At 43.7% G+C, this 27,472-nt stretch overlaps 2 protein-coding genes across 5 annotated transcripts in view; one reads left to right on the forward strand and one right to left on the reverse strand.

Annotated features, from left to right (window-relative positions):
* The window catches only part of PIGF (phosphatidylinositol glycan anchor biosynthesis class F), a 28,857-nt gene extending 9,361 nt beyond the window's left edge, over positions 1-19,496 (forward strand). The window contains exons 6-7 of one of the 3 annotated variants that reach the window (XM_055725816.1): positions 7,007-7,140; positions 17,733-19,496. In XM_055725816.1, the coding sequence (XP_055581791.1) occupies positions 7,007-7,120 (114 nt within the window). In that variant the 3' untranslated portion in view covers positions 7,121-7,140; positions 17,733-19,496. Of the gene's footprint in view, positions 1-7,006; positions 7,389-8,466; positions 9,733-17,732 lie in introns of those variants that run through there. The other 2 variants (XM_055725815.1, XM_055725814.1) reach the window with 2 other exon arrangements.
* On the reverse strand, positions 659-27,004 carry RHOQ (ras homolog family member Q). 2 transcript variants are annotated; one of them, XM_055725818.1, is made up of 5 exons: positions 26,655-27,004; positions 26,467-26,525; positions 9,268-9,432; positions 8,435-8,530; positions 659-7,721 (listed from the first exon to the last, which is right to left on the reverse strand). In XM_055725818.1, exons 1-5 carry the CDS (start codon positions 26,794-26,796, stop codon positions 7,689-7,691), a joined length of 495 nt encoding a protein of 164 aa, XP_055581793.1. In that variant the 5' UTR covers positions 26,797-27,004; the 3' UTR covers positions 659-7,688. The 2 variants fall into 2 exon arrangements, with proteins under 2 accessions (XP_055581793.1, XP_055581792.1); XM_055725817.1 differs by having other exon boundaries at positions 659-7,725; positions 26,655-26,995.
* Between the last annotated feature and the right edge of the window lie 468 nt (positions 27,005-27,472).

Below are 27,472 nucleotides of genomic sequence, written 5' to 3' on the forward strand. Positions count from 1 at the left end.
TTTTGTAGAAATGGCTTCAAATGAAAATGGCCTGCAGTCACTCACCTGAAGCAAACAAGGTTGGAGGAAAGAAAAGAGTACTGAGGAATGGCAGTAGAGTATTGGGTAAAGCTGCCTGCACTTTTCTGTAAGGCACCTGTTGTCTGAATTGCTACACTGATACATATGGCAGTTCTTCTTATGTTACTTTGCTGCTTCGTGGCCTTAAAAGAAAAAGCAATTGAGGGCAATATTAGGTTCCTTTTCTGTTCATCTATTTCCCAGTCCTTAGCTGTCTGCATTGGAACTAGCATCTTTTCCTGCAATCTGAATAGAAGAACTGGAAAATTATATGGTAGTAATCTTTACATAATGGTTGAATGTATTAGTAGAAGTTGAGAAATTTGTAGTACTATTACCTATATCTTACCTGATCAGAAAATGAGATGTCAATACGTCTTGTATATCTTTCACTAGAATTTGTTTTTACTTCAAAGTATTTCAGACTTCTGTGGAGTAAATTTGGTACGAAATTCATCATTGGGAGTTCCAATTCATGTGCTAATGGCTAAAGCCAAAATGCTACTCCATTCTGAGTTATTCGTAAACCAAGGAAAATATACTGGTTCTTTACATGTACCTCTTGTGACATGCAACAAAACCAAGATAAATACAGATGTGTCAGAAAATCTTCACTTTATTTTCCATGTTTATGTTTGAAAAAATATTGCATACAGGGGATATTCAGATTAGTGGGCCTGTCTACATTTAAAAATAATAATGTAAAATGCATTTTTTTAGCATACAACAACTTTTACGCTAAGTAAATATTACATAATAGGAACAGAATATTGGTTTGGAAATAAAATTACATTAATTCTCTGAATAATGTTTCAGAATGGAAATGAAAAATATATAAAGCATTTCTGTTAGAAGTATAAAATATATTGCTGAAAGTCAGTTGGTATCCTGATGATTCATCATTTTTCATTATTCTATTGTTGGTCTTGAAGTAAATTGTTAAGATAATTTGGCCATGCCTATTGCCTCTCTCCTAGTTTTCAGAAAAAATATTTTGTAACAATGCAAAACAGTTGGACAGGGAGGCCTAATCTAGGTTGTTCATGGTTACAGGTCTGCAGAATTAAGCCTATCTCAGACAAAGGTAAAGATAGCTGCCTTACAGGAATGCAAGTTATTCCCTGCAGTAGTTACATTTCTATTAAAAAAAAAACCAAAAAAAAACCCCAAACAAAAAAACAACAAAAAACCCCACCATACCACCCCCAGCAAACTTTTCAAGATTTACTTTGCAAGACACATTTCAGTTTATTACAAGTGTCAGACTGGTAGAATAATTTTGCCAATGTTTTGAGATTACTGTCTAATTCTTAAACAATTTTAAAAAAAGTTTGCAACACAATTATGGTAATTGAAACAAGGCTGTTCTAGATGATGTTCAAAAGGTTTAAAGAGTTGTATATCCATCTCTAGTTGCTTCTAGCACTCTGCGCAGTGGATACATAAGGGTTGTGTTAGTTAGGACAGTTCTAGCAAAGAAATACAAAAACTTCGTTACAGTTGCTCATTTTTTTCAGATTGCCTATTTCAAGTTGGTGTACTTCTAATAACCAAATGCAATTAGGATCCTGGCTTCATGTGTCACCTGAGAATTGACACCCTTAAAAGCATACCACTACTGAAACAGAACTGGATCATTTCTGTGTTAGTAGACACATTGTGACACATCCTTTCTTTGCTCACCCTGAGGTAATTTAGTTGCAGAACAGGATGATATAATCGAAGACCAAAACCTTATCGGCATACATTGTGCAGTGGAAGTAGTATTCCAGACACCCCATTCACTGTTGACAACAACTGAATTTTGGGAATTGTGAAGTTCCTGGGTTTATTGCATGTTTTGGTAACAGACTTTTAAAACGTGTTCCTGGGTTTACTGTGTGCATGCCTACCTATCCATCTGGGTGTTTTGTAGCGTAATTTTGATCTGTAGTACCAGTTACTAACTATAAAGTGACTATTTGAAACGGTATTCTGCCTACAGTGTTTTCATATCATTAGTTAAAAGTGAAATTGATGTATACCCACTTTATACTGGATACTGCAAACTTAATAGGTAGTGCTGATGATATAACGAAAATGAGTTGATTGACTGCTATGCAATTTAGCCAATATGACTGTAAATATTAGCCTAGATACCTCCCAGACATTTGTAACCTGAAAAATCATCTGGAGAATCTTCGGTATGGTTCTTGGTGCTTACTTGAGTAAGCTGAAATAGGAATATAAACTTTCACACTTTCTTGTTATTCACACAGCTGAGAGAGTTCGTTTCCTTCTTGTATTTACTTTTGAGTCTACTACCTACTGTGAAAGAAGTTGCTTTATGTGAGTAGAAGGGATAATAGCCAGTGTTTGAGGGGGTTTCTTTTCAAACCGAGGTAGAAGCTTGTTCCACTTCAGTATGGTTATCAATGTTTATTTAATGATATGTTTTCTTAATGTAAACCTTAATGGTGCGATCAAAGGCAGTTATGCTTGCTTTAACTTTAGAACACAAATCCACAAAACCAGCTTCTAGTTACAAATGCCAGCCTGAAAAAAAACCTCACACTTTCTTCTCCTCAGCATGTGCTTGTCAACACACACATTCTGTACAATGTGATAAGACACTTTTAGTTAACATGTGCATGCAACCAAAATAGATTAAAGGCATGTACTGAATTTTTTTAAGACAGTAGAGACTAAACAATTGGGAATTTAAGGCATGTTAGAAACAGGGAGGGAAAGTATTTGTGCTCATTTATTCAGTTTTAAAATGTAACAAAAATTATCACATAGCTTTCTAATTGACAGTCTGAAATGGATCTTTTGAAATAGTAAGCATACAAAAAATACCGAGTTTAGGAATATGAGAAAAGCATTCATCTAAAGAATGGGATCAGTTTAAGAACAGTAGATTGCCGCACTGTATTTGCATTTGTTTAATTAAAGTTCCAGCAGTCAGCCACTTTATAGTATCTTTAAAAACTTTATTAGGGTCTGGCCTTTATGTCCTTATCAATGCCTATGTAATTCCCACTGCATGGGATGTAAGTTACAGACTTGTAATAGATGACAAAACTGTCATGCAGTCAGAATTCCGGTTTAACTAGCTTCATGCACAGTACAGCAGAGCTGGATACCTTGCTGGGATCCTGCAACATGCTCTGCTTTACATGCAATATGTCAAGTATTCTCAAATCAGTTCATAGGTGTTCTAAAGAGCACGGAGGAAACCAGCTCATTTGTGTCCTGAAAGGTTGGCAATTCCTATTTTGAGTCCTTATTCTTAAAATTTAAGATCTAATATATATACTAGAAACCTTGCAGTTCTGCAGTGTCTATTTAGCTATCCCAAAGAAATCTCTGTTAAGTCTTATCACTGCTGCCAGATGAAAAGGCATAAAGAAAATTTAAACAAATAGCAGAAGTCAGGATTATTTTGCATTTAACCACTGGCTCATGCTCTGTCCCTTAAAATACAATTTTTGTGCTTGTGAAGCATGTAGGTAGAGATTTGGTTTTGCCAAGCTGCTGTTCAGATTCCTAGTAATCATTACAAGTTGTTAAAATTGCCCTTTCCCACATGCATTTAATATGTAAACTGAGCCTTCTTGTATTAGGCTGTGAGAATGGTAGTTGATGTTTTCCAGCTGCTGGGACAGAAGGCATTTCATGGCAGTTTCCTGAAGAATGTTCTGTCCTTTCTCCTGTGCTCCCCATGCCTTTGCCTCCAGACCAGCCTTCCTCCCCCTCAAACACAGTGCAGTTAAGTGGTGTTGTGAAACATCTTATTCCCCTGCTGCTGACCCAGCCTAGACATGACATCAGTACCGAAGCAGGGTATGTCAGCTTCCTCATGGCAGAAGGGAGCATAAAGTAGGAGAAACTGAGCCGAATAGTTCTCAGGGGATCAGAGGGGTGTATTACAAGTCGTGTACTTTAAACAAGTGGAATGGAATCTCTTAGAACAGGCAGATGGATGTTAGCTGCTTAGATTTTTATCACTTAGAAGCAGTTCATAGCAAGTCAGGGAAGCTAAACCAAGTTTAAGAGATAATACAAAAGTCAGGGCAAAAGCAGACTGACCAAACACAAGTCAAATTCATTTAAAAAGGTCCAATGGAAAGCAGTTCGGTCTCAGAAAAAACGAGGCCAGCAGCTGATGCAAAATAAAGCAACCCACTTTCATAGATGGACAAAAAGCATATGCAAGGGCTGTTATTTTAGCACAGCTGATATGCTTAAGAGCCACATCTTAAATCTCTGATAACCTGCTGCTTTAGATACACTTATAGGGGCATCTGGCTATATGTAGCCTAAAGGCTAGCAGTCAAGAGTAAAAGGTGCAGAACTAGTATCATTTACCTGTTAAGGGGGGTTTTTTGCCCTTCTTTGAGGGTTAGAGAAAAGGGCGTAAGGACAGCAATGCTCTTAAGTCCAGGCTTTTAACTTGTGTGCATAGGAAGTTTTCAAAAGGCCAATCGAACTGCCTTCAGAACTACTTTGAGCCATCTGACCAGCACGGCAAGAACGAGTAGGTGGCCTAGTACCCGTCTGTTCTATGCCACTAGAAGGAATGAGGTGGTGTTTCTTTTCTGTCTCATTCATAGATAGTGAGAGATGGAGTGTTTTGTGGTTTTTTTCCTTTGACCCCTATCTCTGCCAGCTGCCACTGGTGAGGGTTGGATTTCAGAGCTGAGAGACTCGTGTGTTAACTGACAGCCTAATACTTCCATAAGGTAACATGTGATTTTTAAAAAGCAAAGCAAAAATTGTTTTGGAAGACAGAGGCATAATTACTGTTAAAAGTTACATAGCTATTGAAAAACTATGTTCCAAATTGCTGTTCAGTAATGTAAAAGAAGCCACAACAATCATCAGAGATCCTTTTAATTGTACCAGCAATCACTCACTATACACAACATACCAAAAGATACAGGGTCAATGGGTCATCAGGAATACTGGGTCTCTAGTTAAGGGAACATTAAAAATTCGGAGTTCAGCATCTACCTATACTTCTGAAAAGCAAATAGGCAACTACAGATTCACCTAATGTAGGTAACATTTAATGAAGGATCACTGATCACTCAGAGAATTTGCTAAAAAGACCACTGAGTTAGGAAGCCTCTGTCCATAGTTTTGTGGATATTAGAGTGGTATTTGAATTCATCAGTGGGTAAGAAAGTACAGCTCCTGTTTCAACTGAATGTTACTGAGTGAGCAGCTGAGCTTGCAGGGACTTTTTTATTGTTTTGTCCTTTAGACAGGTAATTTGCAAAATGCTAGAAATAATTTTCATTTAAAAGTTAAGAAGATCCACCTGATGTGTAAGTTTAGCCAAGGCCACAAATTCATGCGAGTTTTAAATATACATAATATCTTACCATGCCAAAGCATCTCAAGGCTTTTTGTAGATGATCTACGATACCACTGTTAAATGAATGAAAACAAGCAAGTCTTTGGTTTGAGAGGCAACAGCCAAAATATTCAGCAACAAAAACAAGTAGCAGAGACAGGGTGTCCAGAAATGGAAGAATGAAACAAGGTCAATAAAGAGTACCTAAGGCACCTTGTTTATAGTCATCTTTGCTACACTCCTTAAGACCTCCAAATAATACATAAAACTGCAAATGCTAAGGAATGTGAAGATGAAACAGCTGAGGACAAAATACATTACTCTTATGCCTAATTAAAATTCCCATGACCAAAGGATGTGACTAAATACATTTTTCCAAGTGGTAATGAAGTAAAGAGAAGAATCAGAGCTAGGAAAATGAATGAAAGGAGGAACCAGTACCATTAAGAGTAAGTTCATTTGATATTCATGAATTGCAAATCAAAATGAAGTAGAAAAGAAGGCTGGACACTGAGATGTGGATATTTTCTTTAATGTCTAGTGCATTTCTCAGTCTCAAGTACTATAGAAGGTGGAAATGTCCCCCTTAATTTAAAAGTTAAAAAAATAGGAAAGAGCAGTCTCTACTTGCTTCAGGAACATGCACTGTACAGCAGAAAGTGCAAAACTGTCCTTGGAAAAAAAATATGCAAAGGAGAATTTTGAAGAGGATGGGAATTCAGTTTATTTTAGAATAAATATATTTAATCACCAACTTAGTTGAGGCTTTCATCAAGTACGGTATGTAGTTGACTGGTAATATAAGCTACATCTGCGGATAGACTGGTTAAACTTTGTTTAACCACTCCTCCCAGCAAATCAACTGAAAAAATAAAAGGGGGGGGAAGGGGGAGAGTCCCCTTACTACTTTGCCTCAGTACCAGATGGTTTGTGAAAGCAAGTCAGCTGTACAGTCAGTTCCCTATTCTTATACTAGGAAATAGCTTATAATTTGAGCTCTCTGTAACATAATTGGCTTACTACATATTTGCTGAACTGGGTGCAAGATGTTCAGTCAGTTTCCAAACATGTTCCCTCTCTACTGCAAGCCGGAGGGAAATTCATCCCTTTGCCTACTTTTCAAGAAAAAAAAAAGAAAAAGAAAGAAAACCCCTCTCTTAATCTCAGTCTATGGCCTTATTTGAATATTTGTTCATATATACAGACAACTCTAAAAGTTTTAGAATGCCATGAGAGATCGGAAGGAGAAATCGCCAAGGAATCTACAGGTTTCCAGGTGTGTGCAACGGAACAGGAAGCTAGGTTAGCTGAACACTTCAGGGGATACAAATACTTACAAGATTTTTCATGTAGTTTTGGGAATATTGGACTAAAGTCTGCAATAGCCAGAAGCCTGTTTACCTTTTAATGCATATTAATTAAAAACTGTACAACAGCATTTAGTGTTCATGAAGATGATTGTTACACTTTTGGCATTTTTAGGAAAGCACGTTAAGCTTTATAAGACTGTACTGTCTTTCAGTACCTAGATTTTGTGCTCACGAAGTACAAAAACCCACAAACATTCTCCTCGTTGTTTGCTTTTACCTTGTGTTCTCCCCTCAGGTATGGCCCGTGTCCTGTTCCCTCGGAGCTACCTTTGGCTATACGGCTGGTCTGATTATTGCACCTCTGTGGATACACTGGAACCGGAAGCAGCTTACATACAAAAGCAGATAACTGGAGCAAAGAGAGACAAGGTATTTCTTTGTGCAGATTCCATACAGACTGTGCAAAAGTTGGGTTTTTTAAGAGAGATATATATATATAATATATATGTATAGTCAAAGCAGAAGACTATCCAAATTCATTTAGAGTTTTTCAGGCCAAGCATCTCCACTCAGTAAAATCACATAGATGCTATTTCAACATGGTGCAGTTTTTGCTTCTACACTGTGTAACCCTGAGAGATTGTACCTTCCAGTCTGAATAAAGTATTTGTAACAGATGTGGTGGTTTCTTCTTACAAGCTTGTTGAGTGTGATTTTATTCCTCTGGATTTCACTGGTTGCAGAAGGCAGAACTGTAGTTTTAGCTTTCAAACCTGTAACAAGTTCACTGTGTACTTAATGCATTGTATTTAAATTCAGTAGAATTTCACAGTAAGCCTGGCCATCGTCAAATGTCTCTCACGTGATCAAACAGCAGTTTATGCATCTTGAGCCTATTCTCTTCTTCACTGTGTGTTTCTTTGGAGTTAGAATGGCTATAATAGCTTCATCAAAAACGGTCTTCAGTCCTTTCTGTGTTAAAGCTGAACACTCCACATAGCAGTAGGCTCCTATCTGTCAAGAAAATAAGTTAATTCAGTAGCAGTATCTTTCAGCTGTTCAGTTCTATCAGTGCGCTGCTGCATGGTTATTTTTTCTACAGTGACATCACAATGTTTGGCTGTGCCCTAGAAAAGTTATCTGCATGTGCATCCCCCTGTAGGAAAAATTAAGATTTGGCTAAAGATCTGGAATGCATTTAAGTTGGTTTGGTTTATAAAGGAAGCATATTAAATTGGATTTGCAGTGGGGTCCTAAGGTATTTTTTATAATTAAACAGCAAAAAAGAATTACATGACCAATTTATGTTTCAAAAATAAGACCATGTAAGTAGTGTCCTGATAAGCGTTGTCCACGCAGTGTGTTAAAATGCTAGTATAGCATTCTCAAATAATTTCTTAAAGATGCTTCCAACATTTTGCTTGAGCAGGAAAGGCTCCATCCAACCTCAGCCACTCCGTGATTTTAATTCTCTCTGATTAATGCTTCTATGAGTATCCACAACAGAAAGAACGATTACTAACAGGGAAGTGCTATTACACAGGTCTGCTTGTTAGCTGTATTCAACAATGCAAGTAAATACAGTTAACTGGTAACCAGTTGTAAGGTTTCACACATTGCTTGTAAAAGAAATGGGAAAAGCAGTAAAGGAAGAAAAAGTCAATTGGAAATAGGTTTTCTTGCTTCTTTACTACTTGGTTTCAATTAGGAATATCCAGTTTACCTCTTTCGCTAACTTCTGTCCTTGCTCCACAGATACAGGCTTCTCTTTCATATCATTCAGTCTTGCCAGAGTTTTTGGGTCATCACGAAGATCAATCTAGCAAGAAAGATTGCAGTCATGTTGGAATACTTTTCCTAAACAGTCAGCAGGCTATACCATGCCCTCTTTTGAAAGCAGAATTATTTATTTAATGGATATTACATGTATAAAAATGGAGTCACGTCAGGATTCAGATTGTGGACCCTTCCTTATCCAAAAGCCCTGGAAATGTAAGCTATGAACTACTACCAGAGGGAACAAATGTTTACTCTGTAATTTAGCTCTTCATTTAGATGTGATCATCTCAGAATACCAGAATGTATATCCAGCAGTGGCAGAAAGATTAACCCAAGTAGAACACCAACATGTGGGTCACTTTGTATTTGAAGCCCAGTCCACTGCCCACAAGAAGCAAGAAGAATGGGTACTTCTCCCCTTGCTCCTTTGCTTCAGCAAATACTGGATATGACCAATAGTTGCAGACCCAAGTAATTCCAGTAACATGGGTATGAACAGACAACTTTATTCCGTAAGTCCATGACTTTCTATAGTCATGCTGAGAGATGCAGCCAATCTTGCCACTTCGTTTACAATGCATATATTTTAACAAAATGGAGGTGGCTCATTAGAGAACACCTCCAATCTAGGGGTTTCTGCCACTTGTTACGGTCTTTCTTCCAAAGCCAGAAGGAGGTGCTGCTCAGGTCCTGTTGGGCCTGAACTTGCAGCCCAAAGAAAAGGTGCCATACAATGATGTGAATTGTTTAAATAAAGTAGAACAGAACCAGATATACCTGTGTTCCTACTAGTAAAAAGGGAACATTAGGTGCATATTCCTTCAACTCCGGTACCCACTCTTCTTTCACATTTTGAAATGAAGCAGGGTTTACCACTGAGAAGCAGATAAGGAAGACATCGGTCATAGGATAAGATAAAGGTCTCAGACGATCATAGTCTTCCTGAGAAAGAAAAATTCTGTTACCTGCAATATTAAATTGATGCCTGCATTTTATTAATTTTAACTGTATGCCTATTTCAGGAATTTTTTGAGACAAACTTTCTGAATGTTTACAACTACTCCAGGTTAGTTTGGCTGTTAAAGCAAAATCTGCATATGAAGGTAACTATACATGAATATAAATATTTTTAAAACTGTGTTAATACTGATAGAAACTTACTTCTGTATGAGAATATATAGATGACTACCCTTTAAAAAGTTTTCACTTAAAGAAAAATAAAAAGGCTTATGGTTCAAAATATTTGCAGATCAAAGGTTAGCATTTGTTTGACCAAAGAAAAATGAGCACATGTGACTGCTATAGCGCCATCGCGGTTATACAAAGCTAGACTAGATTAATGCTGTTTAATGCACTTAAATATTCTCTTTTGGATCATATGTAGAGGTGATATTTAAGACCGTCCTTTCTGACTTTCAGAAACCTTACTGTCCTGTTGCTAGTGATCAGGGCAGATGGAGTAAGGATCAGAAGGGACATCTTTTGTCCAGATTCTGCTTTCTGTAAGCAAGCCCAGAAAAAAGTGGGAAGGAACAGAAATTAAGGAACAAGAACAGTAACAGGGGAACATTCATGCCCTTTTCTTGGGAGGAAATTAGTGTGAAAGGATTATTACTTGGGTTGTAGAACCATTTAGTTGGAAAAGACCTTTAAGATCATCAAGTCCAACCTTTAACCCAGGACTGCCAAGTCCACCACTAACCCGTATCCCTGAGCACCGCATCTAGGCATTTTTTAAACACCTCCAGGGATGGTGATTCCACCACCTCCCTGGGCAGCCTGTTCCAATGCTTCACCATCCTTCCAGTGAAGAGATTTTTCCTAATATCCCATCTAAACCTCCCCTGGTGCAACTGGAGGCTGTTTCCTCTTGTCCTGTCACTTGTCACCTGCGAGAAGAGACAGACCCCCACCTGCCTACAGCCGCCTTTCAGGTAGTTGTAGGGAGCAATTAAGTCCCTCTGAGCCCCCTTTTCTCCAGACTAAACACCCCCAGTTCCCTCAGCGGCTCCTCACAGGACTTGTTCCCCAGCCCCTGCCTGGCTCTGGACACGCTCCAGCCCCTCAGCGTCCCCCCTGCAGTGAGGGGCCCAAACCCAGCCCAGGGTGCGAGGTGCGGCCTCACCAGGGCCGAGCACGGGGACGGTCACGGCCCTGGCCCTGCTGGCCACACAGTCTGTGACACCAGCCCGGAGCTGGTGGCTCCCTCGGCCCCCTGGGCACACGGGGGGCTCATGCCCAGCCGGCTCTGACCAGCCCCCCGGGCCCTTCCCCACCGGCAGCTCCCAGCCCCCTGCCCCAGCCTGCAGCTGCGTGGGGCTGGTGTGACCCAGGGGCAGGACCCGGCACTGAGCCGCGCTGAGCCTCATACGACCGGCCTGGGCCCATCGGCCCGGCCTGCCCAGATCCTCTGCAGAGCCTCCTGCCCTCAGGCAGATCAACGCTCCCCACTGCTTGGTGTCACCTGCACACTGACCGAGGGTGCGCTCGATCCCCTCGTCCAGATCACCGATACAGACATTAACAGGGCTGGCCCCAGTGCTGAGCCCGGGGGAGCACCACTTGTGCCCGGCCGCCAGCTGGATGTGACCCCATTCACCGCCGCGCTTTGGGCTCGGCCCAGCCAGCCTTTTACCCAGCGCAGAGTGTAACTGTCCCAGCCGTGAGCAGCCAGTGTCTCCAGGAGAAGCTGTGGGAGATGGTGTCAGAGGCTTTACTAAGGTCCAGGTAGACACCATCCACAGCCTTTCCCTCAGCCACGGGGCAGGTCATCTTGTCATAGCAGATCAGGCTCATCAAGCAGGACCTGCCTTTCATAACTCCGTGCTGGCTGGGCCTGATCCCCCAGTTGTCCTGCACATGCTACATTATGGCACTCAGGACAACATACCCCATAACCTTCCCCAGCACTGAGGTCAGGCTGACAGACCTGTGGTCTCCTGAATCCTTCTTCCTGCCCTTCTTGTAGATGGGCGTCACACTGGCTGGCCTCCAGTCTGCTGGGACCTCCCTGGTTAGCCAGGGCTGTTGATAAATGATGAACAGTGGCTTGTGAGCTCTTCCACCAAGAAGTCGCTATGGTTGCTTAGAGCCACAGCATGTAAAGCCACCAGTCCTACTGCCAGGGCCTACAATACTATGACAACAGAGGTATGGAAGAGCATTGCCCCTGTCATGAAACAGAGTTCCCTCTAGCGCTAGAGAAAGTGGATTTTTGCCATATTTTTTAGCTAAGAGCAGAAGGGAACATGCCCCATCTTCTCTCTTCAAGGCTTCCTTTGGTCTGTGGCAGTGAATGAATGTCTTACCATTCCTACCTTAGGCTTTTTTTTTCCCTTTTTTATTAGTATTATTATTATTAACATAGATAACTAACACTGAGCCCCGGCATTGCAGAGACAGTGAAGAATGCTGGGTTTATGCCTTCTCTTCCATAATAAACACCAGTTTATTACGGCTGCAGCAGCCTCCCTCTTCCCCATCTAAGCTTCCCATCTTAATTAAATCTCACAAAGACTGGAATGATTTGTTCATTAAATGCAGAGACAGAAATGTAATTCAACTCCACGTTTGAAATGAGACAGAAAATTAAATTTTTGTTTCCTTGGCAACAGTCACATTACCAGATTCTTAACCTATAGTTGCACCCTCAAAAAAAGCCCTTCATTGATTGTTAAGTTTTAAAGGCAGAGGCGCTAGAATTTCAGAAAACCTGTAAGAACTTCCTCAGAACAGTTTCTGCTAGACCCATCATTTCATTTGGAAGTCAACAGCTATGGGAAGAGGGCTGTTACCCTCATCATGAAATGGAGAAAAGACAAGCACTGGAGGAGATTATGCACTAGCAAGGAGCTGACCACTGGCCAGTACTCTTCAGTGTCTATTTACACAATATTCTTATTTGTAATCAGTATTCTCATGTGCCATTTGATTATATACTCTACTGCCAGTCTTGTATACTCTACAGTTCTGTCAATAAACTAGAGCATACTTGGCTCTAAACGTAGGCCCCCGATTTCACAAGCACCGTAACTGACACTCCTGTGGAACTACAACATTTGACAGGCCTTTTTGAAGATCAGTTTCCCTGCTAGTGTCAGGCTCCTATCCTGATTCAAAAGAGAGAAACAGGAACGCGTCTTTTCCGCACCTGTAGACATCCACCACAGAAAGCAGAAACAACTTCAAGAACATCACAACAGCAACCTGAAACTATTCAACATTCAATTATTTCTTTGAGCACCTATTTTACATTTCACTTCTACTACTGAATATAGTTAGATCCTGCTCAGGGTTGCCACTCTGTTTTCTGGGGTGGAGATGAAAATCCTAAAAGAAGCTTCCCAACTGCAAATTACACTGGTCCCTGGAGTACATAATCTGCATGCGAGAACACACAGACAGATCTGTCGGCTGCTCTCAAATTCAGCTTAGTAATCATATGTGGGGTATGATTGAATAGGTCTTCTTAAAAAAAATATCTAGTTTAAAGTTGTAATTTGTTCTTGCCACCAAAAGGCTGCCTTTACTACACTCAACATTTTCTGAAAACCTTGCAACTGTGTTACAGTACCTAGAATACTGTCTGCATTAAATGCTGGAATGGAGAAAACACTTCACTGTCACCAGAAATTATGTTAGTCCATTGACTGTAAAAGATCTCTTTAGTTAATCCACTTCAAATTACAGATGGATCTTTTTACTCATAGCAAATACTAGGCATCTTCTGCAAAGCCAAGTTACATTTGCATGGTTTACTTCAAAACTTTTATATTTGGTTTATCTTTTTAAATCCCATTGGATACCAATCCTTGTGCATTTAGCCACATCTTGGTACTGCACCTTACTTCCCACGTGATAATCAGCGCTCATCTGGGAGTGAGCAATGTTACCCGCTTTTTTAGGCATGTGCGTTGCCAAACCCTTTTCCTGCCCCCGTATCTATTTATATGCCTTTTGATTTATACCCTGTCCCATCTGCACTGGGCAAGCTGTGGGTCCATCCTGTGTAATTAAGAAGTTAAACTGAAGGCAAGTACAGTGTGATCGGATACATCATGTACCACGGCCAAAAATGTAAGTGGTATTCACTACAGTGACTTCACTGCATTTACACTTACTTAAATTAACAGAGAAGTTGGCTATAGCCACCAGTCCTGCTGCTTGAATCAAATCAGCACTGTCAGGCTCTCCTTTAAACCCTGTCTGTGCTATGAAAATTAGGTTTGTATTGATACTAATAATGGCAAGTAATTCTAATAAAGCTTCCCACCACATGATTAGACTGGTCCTGGGTACTCCTAAGAGAGACCCCAGCTTAAATATTACCAGCATCTAGTAGGCCATCTGTGCTTAAACTCCTTTTGCTCCCCAACAGCCCCTCAGAAATGGCAGTCAAACTTGAAAACCTTCTCTGATGTATCGGGCCTCAGTAGCTGAGGCACTTGGTAGAAGAATCTGAAATACCAAATGTATTTAGACTGAGTATTAGACAAGCCTGGAAAAATCTGGTTGATTCAACTACAATTTATTTCCTGAATCCAGTGTAAGGGAAAGAAACATGGTTTATTCTAAAATTAAATGCAATGGCAAAATCTAATTATACTAGCCAGTCAACATAAATTCCAATTTGAGTGCATGTACACACCACACTTAGAGCAATCAGACTTCCAATCTAATTGGGAGAGGCACTGCATGTATATTTAGACATTAAAAATATTTATAAAGAATTTAACTGGAATATTTTAAGAATGTGAATGAGATAGGCAAGAAAGCTACTAAGGACTGAAATATACAGCACAAGTCTTAAAAACTCGAGGCTATAATAGTGAAATGGCTCATTCTCCAGCATACTCTGGACTTCAAAACAGAATTCTATACAGATAGAAAAACATGCTGAAAATGTGAGAGTTGTAATAACTTCAAACTGGATGCAAGTATGTTGGCTTAATTAACATTATATGGAGCTGTGATTCCCTATAAAAGATACGACATTGCAGCAGGACTGTCCATCATTTTCCTAGTATGCCTGTGGTAACCCAGGCCAGCTGCCAACACAGAACAGACATGGGGAAGGAGATGAGGTGAAAGAACTAATGACCTGACTTGGCTTCTCAACTCCAAACTGGGAAGGACTGTTTGGGTGTTTTGGTTTGTTTTTAAGGGGGGAGAATGGAAATTCACGCTTCTAAATTCTCATTTCATCCTAGTTTTGATATTCCATAAGTAAGTCTAGCATTGCCTTTATCTTAGCTCCTTAAAGTCTGTGCTTTAGGTCTCTTTTTCCACGTTGCAGTACCTAATAATCTGCGTCTCTGAGATTTTCTGCTGCCTTCTACTTGAATACTGAACCACTGATTTTCGCTGTATTTTGGATGTTCAGGTGGATTTGTTTTAACATGCCCAAAATTTAGCTATTTCTTTTCCTGACAGCCTGCTCAAAACCAGAGGTCTTGAACTTTTTGTATGGAGACTGAAGAATGGCATTGCAAGTCTGCAGCATTATATTCTTCATTGCAAGTGTTTGCTCAGACTAAAAGCTGAATGCAGTGGTGTGTTCAAAGTTATACAATTGATTTTGAACTAATACTTTTGCCCGATTCCATGGATATCAGCTGAGACACATAGTTAAAAACACATAAACTATATTCCTAACTCTGCCACTGACCCAATATGTAGCCCTGAGCAAACCATTATCCTCTCAACTTCCATCTTCCCATCCGTAGAGGTTTGCTAGCTTAATAATGCATTAGTCTTTGCAAAGCACTCCAAAAGCTTTTGATGTACATAGCTTATGTGCAGTGAGATATTTAAAAAAAAAATAAACTAAGAAAAAGTGAAGTCTAATAATTTCTGGACAACCTTCTTGACCCACAAAAAGCATTATTTCCTTGTATTTATCAGAAAACTGAGGTTAAGAGGTGCAGGAATACTGAGAGCCCACAGTACTAGAGCCCCTGTAGCTCCCCTGTTTCATGGTATGATGCTCCTCCCTGACCAAGGCGAAGTGATGGAGACAGAGGTCCTTACCCCTCTCTCCGTAATGTGAGGCCACAGACCTCTTTCTCCGCTGGAATGGCATTAGGGTTTATCCAATTTGGAGAGATGAAAGGCAGAGTCGTTACATTTGCAGGCGATACCTTCCGGTGCCTTGACCAAGACCTTTGGGGAAATCCATACCTCTCAGATCTGCTGTGACAAGGTAGTGGAGAAGATGTTCACCTAGATCTGTTTATTTGATTTTTCTTCCTTGCATATATGAGGGCTAGGGACTTTAAGCACAGAGGAGAAACCAAATGCTGGTATGTCATTACCATTGCAGCAGGGGCCCTGAACAAGGTGTGTCACGCTTATGTTTTAATCCAGGCCTGGTGTTTTGTACTCGGATGGAACCAAAGTAGTTAATGATCTTATGTGTTTTGCAGCTTAGGAATGAAATTTTAACTATTCATCTCCAGTTAAATGACATACTCTTACAAACAAAAGGATAGGCCTTTTCTTTTCTATCTGAGAAGGTATGAAGTGGACGGGAGGGAACAAAACAAAGCTTGCACCACTGGAGGAAAAACCGGAGCTCAACAACTCTAGGTTTGTGATCTCTGTGTTAGCAACCATCTGTTGCTTTCACAGCTTACAACAGCCATCGTAAGAGGAGGTTCTCACGCCCAACCATCTGTTTTTAGAGGGGAAGCCAAAAATAGACATCAGGCAGAGTTGCTAGAGGAATCCAACCTTCATGCAGTGAAGGGTAATCACTGCTGCTGCTCCGAGGGTCTCAGTGAGACACACATATGTAACCAGCTGGCTTCTGCGGAGCGAAATCCCAGCCAAAAGTCCAAGTTTTAACCCATTTCACAGTAGGGCTTGGTAATGGCAGTTGAAAGTCCTCTCTCAATATGAATTGCCATGCTTTAATTTTTGAAGTGCATTTCAAAGCTATCCTTCAAGACTGCATTTTTCAGTTTTCCTCCCTGAAAATAAATTTCCGCTTCAGAAGGCCCCCCCCCCGTAATATTTTCGGAAACGTAACAAGTGAACCATAATGATGTTGTATCCAACGTGTGCCCCAGGGACTTAGTAACAGCTCACAGTTACCCCCATGGACACATCCTGCCATCTCCCCCAGTTTATTTGGCATTAATGGCTGATCGGCAGCTTTGTTGCGAGCACCGGGCAAACCTCCTGGAGAGGCACACCAGGAAGCAGCCCTCGCCCCGCTGAATCACCCTGTGGTTTCTGATTCTGTGAGATGCTTGGGTGGGGGAGGAGAGAGAGGGAAGTGGTCTGTCCTGCCCCATGCCAAGCACAAATTGCTTCCCTGGCTAAAAAACTCTCTGAGTTTTTTCACTCCGGGCCGTACAATACCGCAAGCCTTTGCAAGGAAGGAGGGTGGAGCGTACCCAGACTGCCGCTCGCTAGGCACCACTAATGCAGGACCATTTGGCAACAACAATCAGGACTGACACAGCATCACCGTAAAACGTCTGCTTGCCCAATTCTGCAACCCAAGCCCTGTCATGCTAATCGCTACATTTGATTTCTCAGTCGCCTACATCTGTAGCCACTAGCTTCTCAACACGCGAAACACGATGGGGCGATTATTCCCTGGCTGCAGGGGAAAAGTGCACTACAGACCCTCTGTCTCTTCACAGGCTTCTGGGGATACAGCCTGCATGGCTAAAGAAAGCAGAATTGTCCTGTTGTTGTGGCTCCTTCACAGAGGTTTCCCAGGGAGTGCAAAAAGCTGCCGATTTGGGCCCAGCATCTATTTTTAAATTATAGAAAAGGCTGCAAGAATGCAGGATAAGTGCTCTTTCATTGTATTCTAAAAATGAAGTAAGCGGATCTAAATCCATCTCTAAATTCCTGTGAGGAGGCCTGTTCAAAGAAGGTATGAATTATACATTGAAAAAGCCCAAGCTTTGTGAATTACGATTTTTATATTTTTTTTGACAAAACTTTCCTTCTGGCGTATTTGAGGACTATGCAGCTGCTTACACGTCTGAAAAGCTTTTCTGTACAGAGAGAAATAACTAGCTGGAAACCGGAGCCTAGTAAGATGGATTTTAGAGCATTAGAGACAAGAATATTCCTTTAATTATACACAAAATTGTCTTTAAGTGATCGGAATTGATCCCAGTCTTAATGTGGGATTAAATACTGCCCAGATCCTACATCTTGCCATGTGGTGATGCCAAACTATTTTCCTAGACAGTCTCAACAGAACACTCTCTCCTCCACAGGAACTTCAACTTGCTGGTTTCTTCATGGTTTTATAAAAATAGAAGTCCCTGACTTTTCTCTGTTAGCATCTGTAACAACAGAACATGGATTCCACTGACTGCAAGCAGTATCAGCGAGCACAGTTTCACTTAAACACCTTATGCCAGCTGCTTACCCACTGAGAAGTGGCAGAGCAACTGCCATGGACAAGCCCTTTAACTCCTAACCCATGAGAAACCACCAGGCTGTGGTGCGCTCCTGCGTCAGGTCCTTTCTCACTGTCAATGACCTTACGAACAGCACTCTTCCCACACAGGATTTCCACTTTCTCCAGGAAAGGAATTCACCCTGGTTTTGGTGACTGCAGCCATGAAGTCAGGATTTTCCATTCTTTCAGATATGGGCAACCAAAGGAAAAAAATACAATTCACACTGGCACAGGGGATGTGGTCGGACCCTCTGCAGAACCCACTCTTTGGAAAGATGGGTCCTTTCACTTTGTTTTTACAGAAGTATGACCACCAATAAACTTGTTTTCACAGTGAAAACAGACTATGGAATAGAGATGGTTTCATATAGTTACCCATATCGCGTCGTACATGTCTTTTCATTTGCTAACTATACAAATCCTGCCCAGACAAGAGAGACTGATCAGTTAGGTGTCCCGTTCCCTTTCACTTTTTACAAATAAACCCAAAAGCACAGTCTTCAGTCCAGTGTTGAGTAACGGCTTTGTAAGATAGAAGACTAAGCCTTCCCACTGACTCCTTCAAGATTAATTCCCATCATGCAACTTCTCAGAAGACGAAGTGCCAGCGTATCGGTGCCATCATGTGCACGTTGAATAAACACATCTCAGTGAAAAGTGTTGCTGGAATTCATGGAGTTCCTAAGAGTCTTCTGCACCTTGTTTTATGTCAAGTCCCAATTTGTCAAGTCTAACAGCTTCCATTGAAGAATGTGGTAGAACACTCAATGATTTCACTGTAGCAGATATTAAGGCAGTTGAAAAACTGCCTATGTTTTTTCTTTCTTAAGTGAGGAATGTGTAAGCCATCTCACTGCCCGTGGCTGGCCTATCTGTTGGTTGTTAACTGAAGATGCATCCCAGGTTGTGCCTGGCAAGCATCCCTTATTGACCTCGACACTGCATCCCAGCTGGAAATCTGACCAACGAGGAACTAGCATTAAGTCCTACAGATAATCTTCTAGCCTTCATGGCTACATCTAATTTAGAGCACAAGCTGCCTGAGACACTTTCAGTCTGTGTTTTATTAATCTGAAGCAATACGCTCACCTGGGATGCTGACAGATGTTCCTTTGCTCTGGAGAATAATGCTGCCACCTGCATTTTTATACACACACCAGCAAGTGCCAGCCATTGCAAAGAATTATTAAGACATGCCACAACATGGATGCAGCGCAGGGGATTAAAACAGACCGAGGACAGTAGCTGCTAACGCATCAAATGACACAACCTTTTCAGAACTGCTGAAAGTGTCATGTAGCGCTCAGACACATTTTTCTTAACACAAATCATCCAGTCGCTAATCCAAACCAACAGACTGCTTATAAAACCGCAGACCAGAGCAGTAAAAAGATACGGCTCCCCTCCTCTCTGCCCTCATTTTGCATGTTTTCTAATTAGACATGGGACAGTTTTGTTAAACGTGTAACTGCTAATTTGGAGGTTTAAAAAAAAAAAGTCCTGAAGCTCTGTTCCAAAGCATCCACTTTAGTGATGTTGGGGTTTATAATTCACAATAAAACTGCAGGATTTGGAATCAGTGTGCTTTATATTATTTCTTAAAGCCCAGGTTCCTGGAGTCTCATGATTATATAAAGAAAAATCACATCCTTTTCACCCTTAAATGAAAGATAAATTGCTAGTACCCCACAGATACAGAGAAAACTTGAATACATGAAGCTCAAAGCTTTAAAGGAAACCCATATCCAGCAAAGGGCAAAAGAAAGTCTCAAACCCCTTTTGATTTCCTAGGTCTTTTAGGTAGTGGTGTCTGCGGATTGCAATAGCTGACTCATCATTTTGAATGCCTGGGACTGACAAAACCTCAGTATTGCTGAAGTAAGTTTTACGTCTACTTTGTCCATGTGTTCTCAATAAAGGAACTGGAACAAAGCTTACTGAAATCAGCAGCAGGGTGCCTGCTAACACACAGCTTTGGATCAGACCCTAACACACTCTGCAAGTCCTTTTGCACTGCAGGTCTGCGCGACGGAGGCTGTACTCCAGTCTGAATTATATTTAGTTCGTTTTAAGATGTAGTTTGGAGGCTGAATCAGGAGCTAGGTTATAAATGCAAAATACACATTTTTTATACTTTTCATATTTACCAAAATATAGAGCTCTTTGCAAAGGAAATGGATTTCAGTTAAGAAGTCTGACTACGAACCTGCCGAAAATTCCCAGGGGCTCATATGTTCTCAACCAGAAAAACCCTCCTAGCTCATGCCACCTTACTCAGCTGTCCCATTCCATCACTCTTGCCTCCTGTAGTACAGCTCTACATTATATGATACTCAGATGAGTGCAGGTGCACACACCTTCTTCAAATCTGGGAAGTTGGGAAGTAAGAGGATACACAGTGGCATTGTGCTGGAAGAGCAGTAACTGTTGCTTGTATTCAGTGTTGCCTTTTTAGCTGTTGATGTCTAGATAGCATTGAAAGCTGTCACTCACTGTATCTTGAAGAAAGTATAAATGAGTAAAATTCAGAGAAAACTGTCACAAACTAAAGAATAGCTATAGACTCTTAACCCAGGAAAAAAAGGATTTTTACTTGATTACATAATCAATGTTTAGGAAGAATCTCTCTAGGTCAGGGGTCTTCATAAAAATGTGCTTTTAACATACCAAAAATTGAAGTTTCAGAGAACCTCTCAAACTTAGTTTGCTTTGGGTCCTTTACTTTGGTCTGCCACTCTTACTGTCAATTTGGTGAAGACATGCTAGATCTACATTTTCAAACACATCCCTTACATCTGATTTTATCAAAACTCCATGCTGCTACTCAGAAGTACTGTGGGGCTTTTGACGCTCTGAAAGTGAAACATAACTGTCTTGCATTTCCAGCATATATTTAGCGGATGCTTTCGGGAACTCAAAGCAGCTTGTCCCATCCTGAGAATCCTCATCTGGCGATAAAAATACTTACCTTTCTAGGGAAGCTAGGACGCTTTCAGTGTGAGTCACAGCTCACAGCGAGGTGTTTGAATGCAAGCTTTGCATTGGGATTATTATTGTTGGAAGGCCATTTTTTAAAAGAGAATCTGAAGGTTCCCTTCCTTTTAAAGGGAAATCTTGTCTTTGCTTAAACGCTTGTCTAGAGAACTCTTGACAGAGAGATTGTAAGTTCAGGCACTTCAGCTCCTTCTTTTGCCTTGAAAAACTTAAATTTCAAAGGGAGAATCTATGCACGTTTCTATTTTATCTGCATATATCCAGTTGCTGCTGCAGAGCCATTAAATCTATGTGGCTGGCAACATCCTGAAGCACGAAGCAGCTTCAGCGGAGGCTGAGCTATTCACAGGCCAGCATGTCGGGAGCGAGCTCACTGCTTCCCAGTGCCAGCTGCCAGCTCGGCTGGGACAATGTAAAACGAGCAAGGGAAAATGCATGTGGGAGGAGGGAGGCGCCGGGGGGGGGGGGGGGGGGGGGGCGGGGTGGGGAGCAACACAAAAAGAGGACAGGATGTTAATTGCTAACGTTTAATTTTTAGATCTCCCAAAATCACGTTATAGGTTTCAGTGTTTACAACTCTACAGTAAAGGGTGGCAGGCTTTGCACTGTGTGAGACCGTGCTTGCGTGTTTCAGGCTTGCACTTGGCACTACGGCTGCGTGGTAAGTGCAACTCGGAAGGAGTAACGTGGTCTCGGGAGGGACATTTTTATTTCACAACAGACCAGCCAAAATGATCAGCAGCTGCCTCTCCTTTCAGTAGGGTACTGAAGTGGTACCTGCTAAGCCAAGGCTACATACCAGAGCTGAGACAGACAGACAGACAGCAAAGAGTACAAAGATTACTGCTATTTCTCGTTTTACTTATAGCAACCACCACAAGTTTGGTGGCCATCCATATTAATAACCACACCTCCACCCCGCTCTTTCCCACAGGCACATTCACAGTTATAACTGCTTGTTTTTACACCTGGCCTTAATGCAGGCACTGATCTTCCTAATATTTGGCTCAGCTTTATGCACTTCAGCAGCCTGACCAGCTTTAGTATAAAACTGCTTCTAACATCAGGGCCTCTGTTACAACCAGAAAACCGGTGTATCTGAATTAAGATGGCTGCGGCTGCAACTAGCCATCGGTATCTGAGCTGAGAAAACCAACAAGTGGCTCGTTCTGCTCTTGTGCTTAACATGTTTTGTGGCTACTGTTCTGGCAACAGTTGAGAAGGCACCGAGAATGTTACTGTATCAGACCTACAGCTTATCCTACCTGTATGAGGGCACTGAAGGCAGAGGACCAAAAAGTGGAAAGCCAAGGAACAGTTACCTCAGCTTTCTCCAACCAGGCCATGCTAGTATCACGACAGTAAATGATGCTGAGGGATACACATGTTATTACCAGGCACTGCACCATAGTAAGATTCACTCTGCTCCTTTTGTACCCTGCTCTGCACTGCTCAGATGCTGGCTTGGTGCCCAAACAGCCATGCTGTGCCTCAGCATCTCTCTTCCTGGGGCAGCAGGAGCATCACAAGCTCTGTTCCTGCATCCTCCCCATCCTCCCTCCAGGTCCTGACAATCCTTCACAGCAAAGACACAGGAGCAGAGAGAAAGGCTTCCACCTGTACGTGCTCAGCACATCCTGGAGAAAAGGGACACGATGAATGAATACCCCGCAGCAAAAGGGACTGAGAGAGAGGAAGATGGACCCCAAATGCCAACTTAAACAGCAGCTTTCAGTATGGAGCAAGAACTCCAAGAGGTAACTCCCGTGTGTCCTCCCACTTATCCCAGTTATTTGGGACATGGCAAAGGGACACGCAGCCGCCCTTTTTTGTTAGTGCTTACAGACATTTCTCCAAAAGTTTTAATATCATGAGAGTTGGCAGTATTATTTTTGGTATTATAGAAGATCAAAATGATAACCACTTGTCACTAGTTCAACAGCACTCCAACACAGTGAAGTTAAACCCCTGAAGAAGCCACAGTTCTCTTCCCAGGCTGATTTTGCCATATATGCCTGCTCAATGAAGAGCAGTACCGGCAATGAGTTAGCCTCCCAGAGCAAAAGGGGCTACTGCAAAGCCAAAGGCATCCAAGCATCAGTATCACAAGCACTTTATATTTGAACCTCAGTGCATTGATACTCCCAGATCCAGGCGATGTAGGTAGGTTCCATAGTTCTCATCCTCCTGGGGAAACCAGGACCCACTCCAAGCCCACTCAGTCTCAGCACATGGCTATGTGCAGCAGCGAGGCTAAAAGGAGCTGCCGGCTCCACCTCTGGGAGGAATTGCTGGAGGAATGTCCTCTCGGACACCACCAGCACCGAATTCCCACCTGCCTCCCTGGCGCGGCAGCCTGCCTCCACAGCTGCAAACCCAAACGGGCTCCGAGAGCCTCTGCTGCCTAGCAGCTGTACTGGCTATTTTCTGCTGAACCAGGGCCGCCTCAGTATTTCCAGCCAGAGAAAAGCCTGCCTGAACTCACACACACCCAAGGGGGGGGAAGTCTGTCTGCATATAAACTGAAGTTTTTCCCTGCTATATATAACCTGGCAAAAAATGGGATTTTAATGGATTTATTCTCAACCTATTCTAAATTCACAAAGACAGGAGGCATTATGTCACCAGCATAGTTACTACACGTGATCCTGTGTGTGTTGGGATGAAGTGAGTTAGAAATGAGTACTGGATGCCACGAACTCAAAAGCTTGCAACTCCTCGGCCAATGTGAAGTCTGTCATGACTTACTTAACACATAACCATGCAAGTTAAAAGAGACTCATAGGCTGGTAAATCAGTGTTTCAGTGCAATGAGCCTGCTGTGCACCAGTTATAAATCAAAAGGTCTTTAATCCTTGCTCTGCTATGGGCTTCCTGCATGGATTTGGCATAGGCCACAGTGGTCAGAACCTCCATTTACCCCCTCATTCCTCTTCCCCTCCAAAATGAGATCTGTAGATTGTACCCATGTACTCTGTCCAGAGCTGGGAGGATAAACATGCTGAAGATCGTCAGCTTCTTAGATACCACAGTAATCACGCACTGCCAAGTTTTCATGAAATGGTACTATCAGGCCAGTATTTTAAAGTAAAACTATTTGGGGGTGACAGAAATAAAAGCAGTGATATATGCTGGCACAGAAATCCCGACTTTGAGCAACGAAGAATCTAAGCCGTACAGAAGTCTGTGCAAGGAGCAGGCATGCACCAGGTGCAGCATGCTGTTTCCTCAACACAGAGGAGGCACCATCAACTCATGTCTTTCCTGCTCTTTACCATACACATTTAAAGCATTAAAGTAAGCTTTCTGTTATTGCATAGCTCCGGGAAGACTGCTTGTCAGCACACTGTCTGATGAAGCAGCTTTTAGCTGAATGAAATTGCTGGACTGGCATCTTCACAGATTCCCCTCCTTAGTTGTGCTATATGTTGGGATGGGGCTCCCGTGGGCAGCCCTAGACGTCCACCAGTTCCCCAAACATGCTGAAGTGGGATGGGGATAATGGTAAAGATTTTATTAGCGTTGCAGGTCTGACTAAAAGGGGAGTTTTGCCAAGACCAGATATATTTGTAAAGGTAGCCTCATTAAAATACCCCGTGTGAGCTCAGGCTCCTCTGAATTAGGCCAGCAAGATCTGGTCCTGGCTACATCAGAAACTGCCTTGTAATTCAAACCTAAGATTTCAGCTTCTCAGAATCCAGGGAAAAAAGAAGGCTTACCTCAACTTTTTACATGTCTGGCTATACAATTTTGCACTGAAAAGTTTTTCTTAGTATAACAGGAATACCTTCCCTTGCTGTTTGCTGCAAACTGGCCGGTTTACCCTACCAGCTTTTGAGGAGACCAAAGGTCACTCAGCTTTGTACTCGGCACATGCAGGCAGAGCAGGATACCACAAAATCACCTTAGTTAAGGTTACACAGAGCTAACAACACACGCTCCCATTAATAGCAACAAGCCAGCACAAGCAGTTTGAGACAGCATCCACAAATAAGCTATGCATATGTGCAGTACTGCTTACGGTTGCTTTCACATTTTCCAATGCTCGTTATAAAAAAAGAAAAAAAGAGAAAAATAGTTGCATATTAACCAAATGCTTCATTTGCCCAAGCACTGGATGTTCATTTTGTAACCTACTTAAGTTGTATTTTACAAGCTGTGTTCTGAACAAATTACTACTGAAAAACAGGACTATGACAGTAATAAGAAATGCACTTAGTTGGCATAAATATGACTACTTTGTGTTTACGTCAGTGAGATGACAATCATGAAGTCAGCCTTTTTGGGAAGAGTCTCACCCTTCAGGAATCAGCTTTCTGGAAACAGGTCTGTTTAAGTACAGTTCTCATGGAATTAATTTCATTACCGATCTCAGGCCTAACAAAGATATAAAAGACCAATTAAATGCTGCTTCCCTTACTTAAGGCTGTACGCAGGTCTAAAAAGGTGCACTAATCTAGGCAGCGCTTGTTCAATTCAGTATAGGAACAGCATGGTTAAAAAATATGGCTTCAGCCCATGCGCGCCCAGTGAGATTATTTTACTAGTTGCTCTTTACCACAAGGAAGCATGTCTGAGGTCATGTGAGACCAAAACACATGCTCACAGTGCAAGAAGAAGTTTTAATATAAGGAATAGACAACTTCACAAAAACCCATGCAGCGTTCCTGTGTACCCTCCGTGTCTCCTGGGGGGGCCCGGGGGCCCTCCCGGGGCCAGGCCCATTGCAAACCAGTTTGTCACCGACCAGGCACCCCCAGAGAGCTGGGGGTACTTTAACCCAGGAGACGGTACTCCAGTGCCGTGCAAGTTAAGCTATCCAAGAAGTGACTTGAATAATGGAGCCCTGCCTTTAGAAACCGTGCCTGTGACCCCCCCAAACATCAAGCTCTTTACTCATCGCTAAAGTTACTTAAGGTACGTGCTGACATCGCATCTTTCACAACAGGCTGTAATAACCTTAACCAAATGAATCACTTGAATTGTCTGGGATAGCAAAGAAACCCGGGTTATCTCAAAGGCAGCGGCTGGGAATCACGTTCCATTGTTTTCCACCTTTAGGCTGAACAACTCTTCTTAGCCACTGAGAGCTGTAAAGCGTAAACACGGCGAGCTGCGGCAGGCTGGGTCTGTGCCCGAGCTGACGCTTTGAGGCAGCAAGTTCCCCCCGTGCTGAAGCAGGCACATTGCCCCCATCTGAAGGCCGCCGGGAGGGTCGGCAGGCCGGGGGGGCTGGCCGGGGGCGATGCCCTGCCCGCGGTGATGCCTGCACAGTCGGGGCCGCGCAACCCGCCCTCCCCCAGCGCCAGGCTATGCCCCGGCCGCAGCTCCCCCGCAGGCGGCCACGCACCGCTAAAAATAAAGCCCGTCTCCACCAGCCCGCCCTCGGGAATAAGGGTTGGATCGATGTTTTTCTTTCCAAGCCGGTTTTCATCAATCGCCCCCCGCCCCCCTCCGCCAACCCGCCTCTGAATCACCCAGCCCGGACCGCAGCCCCGCAAACAACTTCAGCGCCGGGATCGCCGGGGCCGGGGGCCGCGCTCGGCACTCACCTGGCCGGCGGTGTCGTACAGCCCCAGCAGGTACTGCTTGCCCCCGACGGTAACGCTGACTGCGAGGGGGAGAAACACAGCGGGTGAAGGGGGGCAGACCCGGCCGGAGCCCCCTCCCCGCCGCCCGGCAGGGTAAGGCCGGGGGACGCGGGCGGCCGCCGCCGGCGCCGGGCCCCCCGCCCGCTCACCTGCGTAGTGGTCGAAGACGGTGGGCACGTACTCCTCGGGGAAGGCGTCGTTGGCGTAGCTCATCAGCAGGCACGTCTTGCCCACGGCGCCGTCCCCCACCACCACGCACTTCAGCATGACCGCCGCGCTGCCATGGGCCATGGCCGGAGCCCGCCCTCATGGCCCCGCGGGCGCGCCCCGCCGCGCCGGGCCCCCCGGCATCGCCGCCGCCGCCGCTCAGCGGGCGCCCCCGCCGGCCCCCGCCGGGCGCGGCCCCCCCGCCATCCGCCGCCGCGCTGGGCCCGGCGGGAGCCGCCTTCCCCCGGCCGCGGCCGCGCCGCGCAGGGGAAGCGCCCGCCCGGGCGCGGGGCCGGGCGGAGGCGGGGAGCGGCCGCCGGCGGGGCGGGGAGGGGCGCCCCACGCGTGGGCTGGCGGCGGCCGCCGGGGCTGCGGGGCTGGGGCTGGCGAGCGGGGACGAGCGGCCGCCCGCCCCGGCCCCGCTGCCCGCACAGCGGCACCCCGCTCCGCCGGCTGCGGGCGCGCCCCGCGCGTTCCCCGGGCAGCTGCGGGGGCGGCGGGGCCCGTCCGTCCCCTGGCGGCCCCCTGCCCGCCATCGCCCCGGGCGTGCATGGGGAACCTCGCTCCGTCCTCCGGCCTTTGCCCGTAGCTGGGTCCGTAAGCGCGGAAACAATCAACGGCACCAGAAGGGATTTCTCTCTGCGCCGAGCTTATGGTCGTTGGGTCTGAAACGCAGCAGCGGGCGTGCATTTACAGAACGCTGACGGGTGCGGTATAAACAGTCTCGGGTACCCTCTGGAAGGGCTCCGGTACCAGAGGA

This window comes from Falco cherrug, chromosome 13, assembly GCF_023634085.1.
Source record: "Falco cherrug isolate bFalChe1 chromosome 13, bFalChe1.pri, whole genome shotgun sequence".
Taxonomy (NCBI): domain Eukaryota; kingdom Metazoa; phylum Chordata; class Aves; order Falconiformes; family Falconidae; genus Falco; species Falco cherrug.

What these genes read in the sequence shown, in the direction of transcription:
- RHOQ (XM_055725817.1), bottom strand. Translation starts at nt 26,796, where the DNA reads ATGGCCCATGGCAGCGCGGCGGTCATGCTGAAGTGCGTGGTGGTGGGG. An exon ending in CGTCTTCGACCACTACGCAG is followed by an intron (nt 26,526 to 26,654) that starts GTGAGCGGGCGG and finishes TCCCCCTCGCAG; the next exon opens with TCAGCGTTACCGTCGGGGGC. An exon ending in TGTACGACACCGCCGGCCAG is followed by an intron (nt 9,433 to 26,466) that starts GTGAGTGCCGAG and finishes TTTCTTTCTCAG; the next exon opens with GAAGACTATGATCGTCTGAG.